Below are 11375 nucleotides of genomic sequence, written 5' to 3' on the forward strand. Positions count from 1 at the left end.
ATTTTCATACGGAAAAAACACCTCCAAAATATGTCTTTTCTCTTGAAAATGTGGCATTATTCCCATGCATTCAAAGAGACCAACAAACCAAGTATTATCCTCTTACAATTTTTATATACGATCCAAGATGTAAGACGAGGCACATACCATTTTCTTGATATATGCATGCACTTTCAATTCTCATCCAAACGTAAACATCAACCTAGACTTTAAACCAAAACATACAAGAGAAAAACAAATGGTTATGACTTCACGGATTCACCATGAACAAAACAAACAACACAAGATACCTCATTCGTATGATTTTGGTGGCACATGTGGAGGTGCTTAACTAATTTAAGTTTCTTTTTGGTTATTACTCTAAACAAATAATTCTAGATAGTAGTAAAATACTTTAGAATTTGCATCAATTTTGTGTATAGCCCTCTGATTTATAAAGTACTACAATATTAATTATTATAAACATGGTTAACTAAAGTTCAAAGACAAATGAGTATATCAAGATCATGCCATCTCTAGCAAGAAGTTATATTTATTTCATTGTTTCCATAAATAGCGCAATACATTCCATAATAGGATTAAGAATATTTTAAATCAAGTCCTATCTCCACCAAAGTCGCCACCACCTTCACCTCCTCCTGCGCCACCTCCAAAGCCACCGCCTGCACCACCTCCAGCACCACCTCCAAATCCTCCACCTGCCCCTCCACCAGCTCCAGCACCACCTCCTGTACCTCCACCCGCACCTCCGCCGATTCCTGCCCCACCTCCAAAACCCCCACCTGTACCTCCACCACCTCCAAATCCTCCACCTGCTCCATTACCCCCACCAATTCCTCCCTCTGAACCACCACCTGCACCTCCACCGGCTCCAGCACCACCCCCAAAGCCTCCTCCGGCACCTCCACCAGCTCCAGCACCACCTCCAATGCCTCCACCCGCACCTCCACCTGCGCCACCGCCTCCACCAATTCCTCCTCCATTTCCACCTCCAATCCCTCCACCTGCACCGCTACCTCCACCCAGTCCACCGCCATGCCCACCTCCAATTCCTCCCCCTGCACCACCTCCAATGCCTCCACCCGCACCTCCACCTGCACCACCGCCTCCACCAATTCCTCCCCCATTTCCACCTCCAATCCCTCCACCTGCACCGCTACCTCCACCTAGTCCACCACCATGCCCACCTCCAATTCCTCCCCCTGAACCACCTCCAGCACCACCTCCGATGCCTCCACCCGCACCTCCACCTGCACCAATTCCTCCTCCATGTCCACCTCCAATGCCTCCACCTGCACCGCTACCTCCACCAATTCCTCCCCCTAGTCCACCACCATGTCCACCTCCAATGCCTCCTCCTAGGCCACCACCTTTACCACCTCCAAAACCTCCACCTGCACCGCTACCTCCACCCAGTCCACCACCATGCCCACCTCCAATTCCTCCTCCTGCACCACCTCCAGCACCGCCTCCAAAGCCTCCACCAACTCCTCCACCATGTCCAAGTCCTCCTCCAACACCATTGCCACCACCAAAACCTCCGCCAGCACCACCACCACCACCCAAGCCACCTCCACCAAAGTTATCAACATATTCATCTTCTTTTATTTGTCGACATTGAGATGTTCCTATCACCAATGCAAATATCAGGGCAAATGCACTAACATACTTGAGTAAATTTCCCATCTTCATTTGCACAAATTAAGATGGAAAATAGTAATAGAGCTGAAAACACTTGCTTTGCTCTTGTAATGAGAATGCTTAACTATAAGTTCTATTTATAGCAACACATACCATTAATACACGAAGACTTATGGACATCTTCATATAGTTAAGGTGGCCTAAAATTCAAACTTATCTGGAAGACAATATCTATTGGCCGGTGTATTCATAATTGTCATGACAAACATGTCCCAACCATCAACAACCTTAGTCTTTTTTAACTTTCAAAAACTATTCTGGCGCACCTCCAGTTGTAAACACTGTTAAATAAGTGTAAAAGAATAGAGAAATATTTATATATATAATGATGATATAACAGAAATCAATAGAGAGATCAAAGAGGTTAAAAAGTAATAATGTGAAATAATAGGCTTGTGTAGATATGTCATTAATGTTTTGCGATGTGGTAGTCATAACTCGTAACTTAGCACGACCCTAATTATTAACATTGAATTATTTAAATGAAAATTACCGCTTTAAGTTATAATAATTTTTTTGGAACATTTAAGTTGCAATAATGATCATCAATCAGTTCGGTAAAAACTTTTCAAATTAAAACATCAAATGATTTTTTTCTTTAATTTTAAATAACATCTTTCAATTTATTTTAAAGATTTTTTTATTTATTTAAAACATACGGATTATTTATGTCTTGAATATTAATATTAACAACAATGACATATGTATACTCCACAATTTCTATAGATTCATTCAAAACCTTATCTTTTTTCTTTATATTTCTCTTATTACCTCACTATCATATCACATTACTCTCTATTTTATTTTCACTCAAGATTTTTAGAAAGTATCACGTGTTTATTAATATATTTTTTTTGTAACATTAATCAACCGTAACATCAAGATATATGTAGAACCAACTAAACATTCGAACTCAAGTGCCTAATCAATTTCAATTAAGGCAAATTGTTTAAAAAAAATCTTTGTTCAAAATTTAAATACAACATTTTTTAATTAAATTTTACTTAATTCTTAATCGCACTCTTACAAATTATTAATAGTCACTCGAATGGAAATTAAAGAGTTATAAATATGACTACTCTAAAATAAACAACTCACTTTAAAAAATAAAATGAGTAAAATCAACTCTTAAATAATAAATCAAAGATAAATATTATAAATACATTATAATCAATCGTTATTTTGTTAAAATAATAACTTTTAAATTTTTCAATTTACATTTGACTTACTTTAACTTTTAAAAGATTCAAACCCTAAAGATATATCTATATATAGAGGGAGAACCCTTGATATTTTATTTGGATTGTATGTAAAAAGTGTACGTAACAAAGAAAGTAGAGTGAAATTGCATTTATGAATCGATCAAGAAGGTCGCGTGTTTATGTTGTTGACATCTATAACTGGCAAACTTGCCCCCACCATGTGTATAATTGTTGGTCCAAAACCATATATATCGAATTAGCATGTGATCAGGTTTTGAGATTATCAGTCACCGTGTGTCGGTGTCAAAATTCATAAGTTCACAACTATTATTATCTTTAGGCTGATTTTAATTTTTAATTAATTCAAAATAGCATTTTATTGGATTAATGTGGCATGAGTCCCCACGGATCATCGCATTAAGTTAGAGTAATCACGATATAAACACTGCATTTCACTCAAAAGTTAAATTTTTAACACATTTGGTACGAGTCTTTTCACTTATATGAGAATGAAAAATGAGTCTCTTATGTGGGAATTAGTGAACGGGTTAATTATTAACTCTTAAATTAAAATTGATGGTTGAGATTACATCTTTCTTTAATATGCTCACATGTCTTGCCACTTAACTCTTTTTTATTTTTACATATTTTTGTCTACGACGTCCCGTTTTTTTTATCTTAAAGAATACCACATTTTCTTTCTCTTTTTATTATTTTGTCTCCAAATAAAAATGTATTTTAATTTCTATTTTCTTTTCATATTATGCCGATAATATTTTGTTTTATATAATTTATTTTCCACATACATAATTTGAATATTATATTTCTATTCAAAATCTAAAAACATTATATTTAAATGTATATAATTTTCTTAGTTATATATTGTTTAATATCCACTTTTTCATCTTCATTTAATGTAAAACTTTTAATCGCACTTAACACCTAACACGTACCCGTCCATATTTAGCTACTCCTAATGAATATATGCTTCATAAATGCTCCACATTAACACATATTTAATTGGTATAGAATATTATCGTAAATCATTTTGCCACCATCTATTAATTATTGGCGCATCATTACAAATATATTACCTTAATTATAAAAGACTTAAAAGTCACTCATAAAAGAGTTGAGCTGTCAAAAAAGCCCCCAACTACAAGGCCCCCTTACTTTTTTTTGTTTTATTATTAGGCCCCCTATCAAAATAATCTTTTAAGGGGCCCTTAATTTAGGCCCATTATTTAATGGGGCCTAAGGGAGGGGGCTCTAAGGGCCCATAGGCCCCCAATATTTTGTTAATTTTAAAATTTTTTTCATGAAAAAAAAAATTTATTAAAAAAAAGTGAAAATTTTTATCGAAAAAAAAAATTAGAAACTTTTTATCGAAAAAAAATCAGAAACTTTTTATCGAAAAAAAATGGGAAATTTTTTATCCAAAAAAAGTCGGACATTTTTTATCGAAAAAAATTCGAAATTTTTTATCGAAAAAAATTCGAAATTATTTATCGAAAAAAATTCGAAATTTTTTATCGAAAAAAATCGGACATTTTTTATCGAAAAAAACCGGAAATTTTTTATCGAAAAAAAATCGGACATTTTTATCGAAAAAAATCGGAAACTTTTTATCGTAAAAAATCAAAAAAATTATCAAAAAAAGTCAGAAATTTTTTATCGGAAATTTTTATCGAAAAAAATCGAATATTTTTTATCGAAAAAATCGGAAAATATTATAGAAAAAAAAAATCTCGGTTAAAAAATTGAAAAACTTTATTTCTCAAAAAAGAAAATTGATTCTTTTTTAAAAAAAGTGGGCCTAGAGGCCTCCTAAGCCCACAAATTTTTAGGGGGCTTTTAATTTAGGGGGCCTTGTTTTTTGGGGCCTTTTAAATTATTAATTTTTTTGGCCCCTTCAAAATGTGGGCTGGGGCCAATAATTAAGGGGCTTGTCAAATTGACAGCTCTATAAAAGAGCATGAAAGCAAGGCTCGCTTAAATTTATTGGGGGCACTCTCTCACTTTACCAAAAGCTATTATTATTAGGGTAGATATGGAGTGTTTCAGAGGAGAAAAGTGGGGGAAATTTTTACTTTCTTAAATTATAATAGAGCTATAAAACGACAGTTGCAAAAGAAATTAGAGTTATAAAATTTTTCTATAAATAAATTATGTGTAATTAAAATGTTATACGATAATTTATCGTATTATTTTAAAAAAAAATTAAATTTCAACCTCCTCTCTATTCAAAAATAAAATAAAATATTTCAGACATACCTTAAGAGTCTACACTTCATTACTGGAGCTTGATTTATAAAATTTGATCGAGCTCTCATGATTGGAGAGGATAATCTCTTGAGTCACTAATTCAATATGGGAACAAATCTCTCAAATATTTTCTAAACATAATTTTTTTTTTAAAGTATACTTTTAGACAACATAAAAACTATTCGTTAAAAATGGTTCAGTGTGTCACATCATTTTGAAGCAACTCATTCAGTTTTTACTCTAATAGTGAACTCAACATGAGTTCATTCAATAAGATCCATTATGCCACAAAGTAACCCGTTCATTTTGTATTGATTAACGAACCATATTATGTCCCACAACTTTAATTAATATATTAATATTTTATTTATATTTAATTTTATTATAACTTAATATATTAATTTAAATATTTAGATTATTATTATTATACATTATTTTATTTAAATTTAAAATAAAATTGAACTTAAATTTTTATAATAATAAAAATAAAAATTAAATATTAAATACATAACATAAATAAAAATGATTAAAAAATTAATAAAAAAGGTAACGGTTGTAAATTTATTATATTAAATTACGAAAGTACCAAGAGAACTGTGATGATTTGACAATAGTTGGAGATACTCTAATATCCAAAACTCAACGCGATTCATTAAATATGATCCACTATGTCACATCATTTTGAAACAACTCATTTATTTTTAATTCCAACTCTGAACTCAACTTGGATTCATTAAATAAGTCCACTAACTGTCATAAATTTATTATTATTAATAAACTAATAAAAAAAACGTACCAGTTCTAATTTTATTATTATTAAATTATAAAAGTATCATTAATTTAAGAGAGCACTGTGATGACAGGTTGACACAACTCCAAGAGTAAACTCGTCAAAAACTCAATTTTACACAACTACACGTTTACATCTAACGAACTTAGTTGACTATCGTTGGAGATACCATTGGAGATGCGTGTGCTTTGGTTCTCCCCAAAAAAATGGTAGGGTAATTGATATGGGAGGGGTTGTGGCTTACCTAAATGATGATTTGTCATTTTGGATGGCTTTAGCGAGATTATATGATACAAGTTATATGTGTTTATAATTTAGATTTATTCAAAAATTATAGAGATACCACTCACATTATATGATACAAGTTATACGTGTTTATAATTTCGATTTATTCAAAAATTATAGAGATAACACTCACATTTACGGACAAAAATAATTGTTTACACCTTTTCCTATTATTGTAAAGCTGACATATAATTGATAGTTGATTCAAAGTGTATGTGAGGTTGAGAAAAGAAACTCCCCTAAAAAGTTTGGCAAGGTAATTGATAAAAGAGTAGTTGTGGTTTACTTAAATGAAAGAATCGTCATTTTGGACGGTTTTGGTGAGATTGTATTTTTTTTTTATAAACAAATGTTATTGGTTAATAATGAGTTAAGGAGAGAGAGAGAGAAATTGTTAAAGTTAGAGATTAAATTATAGACCTTCTCAACTCTTACAATTGGACTGCACCTTCTATATATTTGGTGAGATTATATGATTCAAATTAAAAGATTTTGATAATATTTAAGGAGCTCTCGGTGAATATATGGAGCCACCATTAGCTTGATGAAAAATCTCTCTTATACTCTTAAGTTTACACCTCCTACTCCTACAAAATATACGAGATATTCCTAAGTTAGACCTAAATTAAATTGAGTTTTTCTTAAATACTTTTTTAAAGAAAACTCAAAATTTGAGTTATAGAGACGTGTTATTTTGAAGAAGAAGAAGAAAATTTCGAAAATTCGAATTTTGAATTTTGAATTTTTTTACAATAAAAAATTATTCTATAAAAGTCAAATTTTTAGAACAATAAAGATTTTATAAAACTTGTCAAAAAAGTGAACAAAGTTTGGCATGATGATTGGCTTTGTTTATAGGGTTTTTATCGGAACAAAATTGAGGGCCTAACGAAATACTAGCATTAAGGCAGGCAACGAATGTTGCAGTCTAGTAGTAAAAATGAAACGGTACACCCTCAAAAGACAAGACATAACATGTGATTTATAATCATTTTTCGAAATACTTTTATTTTATACACAATCAATTAAATTTTGGATTTAATTTATATGTATATTAATGTAATTTTTATGTATATGCGTTCAATGATTTGTTGTCATATTATTTAATAAGTATGATGATCATACATGCTTAACTAATTAAATAATGTGGCAATACATTATTAGATGTGTGTAAAATATTTTTATATCAAATTGTATATAAAAATTAAGTCTTAAAATATTTATGTAATTAATATTACGATCTAATTTGTATTGCAATGAATCTTGAATCTTTGTTCAATTATATTCAATAAACAATGTGTTCGTATAAAATTGAATAAATTAACATTTTAATTTTTAAAGTTGTAATTATCAGATAATTTATTCCATCAAATTTAAATTTTTAATTGAGAATACCTTTGGACGTAAAAAAAAAAAAAAAAAAAAAACTCAAGTTGCTTCATATAATAAACAATAATTGCATAGAAAAACATAAATTAAACTTTATAATTGTGGTGTTAAATTTAGAAAAATGAGTATGTTGACTGAAGTTCTTTAATGTCATATACTAAATTACCCTTTCTCAAATTCGAATGTATTTCTTTAAGTGTTTTTTTTTTGTATGATTTTTAAAATAAAACGCACATTTTGTGATTATGATAAAATTTTAAAAAATTATGAATTTGATAAAGGAAAATGAACCCCACTCCTCAATATGGACCAAAGATGTCTCACTACTATGACCATAAGCCACTTATCATAATATATGTATTTAACTTAATAAAATTCTGAATTTTGATATATATTTTGATTAAAATTATGTTTTTTTAATGATTTTATTTTTATATTTATAAATGTCACGAGTTTGAGTCTTACAATTGAGTCATTTAATTTAATTTGGTTCAATCATACGGTTCGACCAGTGACTCTGCAGTTCGACCAATGACTCTCTGACTATGTGATCTTACTGAAGACAACGTCGATTTTTAAAGCATTGGTTTCAATTATTTTTTTTTTTTAACAAAATTTAGGTACATTTTTGAAGTACTTTTTATATGATTCTTCATTTAATAATTAACTATGATTTTATCAAATTTATAATTTTTTTAAAGATTGTTATAACCACAAAAAGTATATTTTATGTTAAGAATTATAAATAAATAAAAATACATAAAGACCTTTTGTTTTATATGAAATTTAGATATATTTTTGTAAGTACTTTTTATATGATTTTTCACTTAACCAACTGTGATTTTATCAAATTCATAATTTTCTTAAAGATTGTTATAATCACAAAAAAATATATTGTATGTTAAGAATTAAAAAAAAAACATAAAGACATATTTTTTTTTATAAGCAGTTTTGCTATTATGTTGGACTACTCTATAATATATATATATATATTACGAAACAGTATACTGGTTAAACGTATGAAAATACATCTCTTCATTTTAGCAAGAGGTAATTAAAATATAAATATTTATAAAATAAGGTGAGAAGTAAGAACAACAAAAAAATATTAAAAGGCAACGGTGGTCATAAGTGACTTAGACTTGACCTTGAAGGAAGGTTGAGTGATCGATAATTTATAGATTTAACTTTTTGGACTAACAAAACAACAACTAATAATTAAAATTTGTCATTTAAAAATACATACTATGTCCGTTGATACTAAGTATATACTTACATTGAAAATATATTTTAAATCCACATAGGTTCTTATTCTTTTTTTTAACTAATATTAAGTTTATTTTAGTAAAATTATCTTCTAAGAAAAATCTTGAACTCCATGATCGTGAATAGAAAAAAATACAATTGAGATGAAAAAAATCACTACATAACTAATAAAACATATGATAGTCAATAAATGTTATATATATATATACACACACCATCTTGTCTCCAAACGAAAAAAATGTCATAGTATTTTCTTTGTTCACCATTAACGAGAAAATTAGGTAGACTCTCATTCATTCTTCCTTCATACTCTCTCGCTCTCTCCCGCTCTCTTACTTGCAATCTCAAAATTCTGTTTGTTTTTGTGTATTACAATCTCTTGTCATAGTTTTGTGATTCTCCTTTTTTCAAAAAAAAAAAACAAACAAAAACAAAAAGATGTGTTATTGATAGAGGTGTTTACTGATTGAATTCAATTATTTTTGATCAAATTTAGTATTTAAATCGATGAATTTTATTTAGATTGAGTTGAGTTTTTAATTCATGATTTTTACATCAAATTCGATCCAAATCAACTCGAGTATGAATGAATTAGGTTGAGTTGGAGTCACGAGTAATATTTTTTTTAAATATAATTAAATTTAAATATTTGAACATATAAAAAATAATAAAATTATATTACAACATATCATTTAATATTTAAAATACATCCACAAACACAACAAAACACTTAAATTTATAAAATTAACAACAAATTTTCAAATATAGTCCAACAATTAAATTTTAACTATACATCAATAATAAAAATATAAATAAAATATATATGTCACGTAAATGAGTGGGATTTACGGGTTTATATATTCAAAAAGTTAAATCAATTATTCGGACCGAATATAATTGTGTTTCAATGGATTGATTCATATTAAATCTGAATTTGAATGAGTTAGATCAAAATACGAATTAAATTAAGTTGGATAATCGGATTTGCAGTTTTATCTATACTCATAAACACCCGTGATTATTGTTAAGAGTGGTGGTTGATTACAGAGAATATGTTTATTTATTTTTGTATTGTTTCAAGTAGTTAATTCTATTACATTTTAAATGTAACTTTTGATGTAGTTTTTTGTTTTTACTCATGCTATGGTTTTGTTGAGTAAAACATACATAGAGAAGTTTAAAGAATAAAAATATAACGTGTAAATTTCATAATAAAAGAAAAACATTTTTCTGCTGATGAGAACTAAAGAATAATGTATAAATTGTTTTTACGACACATAAATTTCTTTAAGCAACTCCATAGCTCTAAGTACATCTATATTGTTTAAAGAAAATATTTAAATTATATTTCTCAATAGTGTATATACATGGTGGATTCAACACATTTGGAGGCCTAAAGCAAATTCTAATATAATGTCTAAAACGAAGTTTTTAAATTTTAATATGACACCTCTAAATCAATATAATTGATGTTATGTAATATTTTTTTTTAATTGATTTAATATTGTTGAGACAATATTAAATTTAAAAAATATTTATATGTTTTAATTTTAAAAATATTTAAATTTGAAACATTTTTATTAAATAATTTTTTTTAAAACCTTCTTTTAATGAAGTAAAAATTTTATTTTTTATTTTAAAACGGTTGTTTTATTGATCTTAGCTTAAGTATATAAGAGAAAAAAATAAATACAAACTTCAAGCGTATATAAATTGTGCATCTTATAAAGAATAATTAAAATCATAAATATAGTTGACATATTATTCCCTTAGTATGCTAAGTAATGTAAAACTTTTTCCTCGCCCTATTAATTCAATGGCATAATTGTTTATACAGTTTTTTAACTTAATTTTAGATAAAGTCTTTTATCTTTTGTTTTTTATCGATTTAGTCTTTTATTTAATTTTAAGTAACAATTTGATCATTTAGATCTTAAAATGTCAACAATGTTATTAATTGCATTATATTAAATATGATAATTAATTTTAAGAGTTTTATTTAAAAAATTTAATAAATTTTTGTAAAAAATAATAATATTATTCACATTTAAGAATAAAAAATAATAAATAACTGAAATGTTATTTAAATTAAAGGAGCGTCGAGAGCAATTATAATGTTTGTTTATAGTACAGTGTTTGTTTGTAGTAGTTTGTATTGTAATCGAAAAAGTAATGCAGTATATTATGTTATCAGATCAACCTGTTTCCTTGTGATGACGAATGGACAACTATTCTCCCGGACTACACAAGCTTTGTTTTACACCTACAAGCAACTTCCAATTCAGCAAATGCTCGATTTTGACTTTCTTTGCGGTTTGACTTTATCATCTTAATATTCTTCTACTTAGACTTACATTACTCTGTTCTTATATTAATGAAACTTCCAATTTTTATTTTATTTCTAGGTAGGGAAACACCATCAGTTGCTGGTATAATTAGTCCTAGTTCCCACAAATTTCATAAGTTCTTTTTTGGTC

The 11375-nt window shown here is 28.4% G+C and overlaps 2 protein-coding genes across 2 annotated transcripts in view; one reads left to right on the top strand and one right to left on the bottom strand.

The window, feature by feature from the left end:
• Positions 1–494: 494 nt before the first annotated feature.
• Positions 495–1955, bottom strand: LOC101502278 (uncharacterized). The gene has a single exon (XM_004508089.4). The coding sequence runs from the start codon at positions 1690–1692 to the stop codon at positions 595–597; it is 1098 nt and encodes a 365-aa protein (XP_004508146.1). The 5' UTR covers positions 1693–1955; the 3' UTR covers positions 495–594.
• A 7059-nt stretch (positions 1956–9014) lies between these two features.
• LOC101502593 (ATP-citrate synthase beta chain protein 2-like) overlaps positions 9015–11375 on the top strand; it is a 7464-nt gene continuing 5103 nt past the window's right edge. Inside the window, exons 1-3 of the mRNA XM_027336536.2 lie at positions 9015–9179; positions 11093–11211; positions 11304–11374. Coding sequence (XP_027192337.1) covers positions 11112–11211; positions 11304–11374 — 171 coding nt within the window. The 5' untranslated portion in view covers positions 9015–9179; positions 11093–11111. The remainder of the gene's footprint in view (positions 9180–11092; positions 11212–11303; position 11375) is intronic.

Source organism: Cicer arietinum, chromosome 7, assembly GCF_000331145.2.
Source record: "Cicer arietinum cultivar CDC Frontier isolate Library 1 chromosome 7, Cicar.CDCFrontier_v2.0, whole genome shotgun sequence".
NCBI lineage: Eukaryota > Viridiplantae > Streptophyta > Magnoliopsida > Fabales > Fabaceae > Cicer > Cicer arietinum.

Coding starts and splice junctions, on each gene's coding strand:
- LOC101502278 (XM_004508089.4), bottom strand. CDS start 1,692: ATGAAGATGGGAAATTTACTCAAGTATGTTAGTGCATTTGCCCTGATA.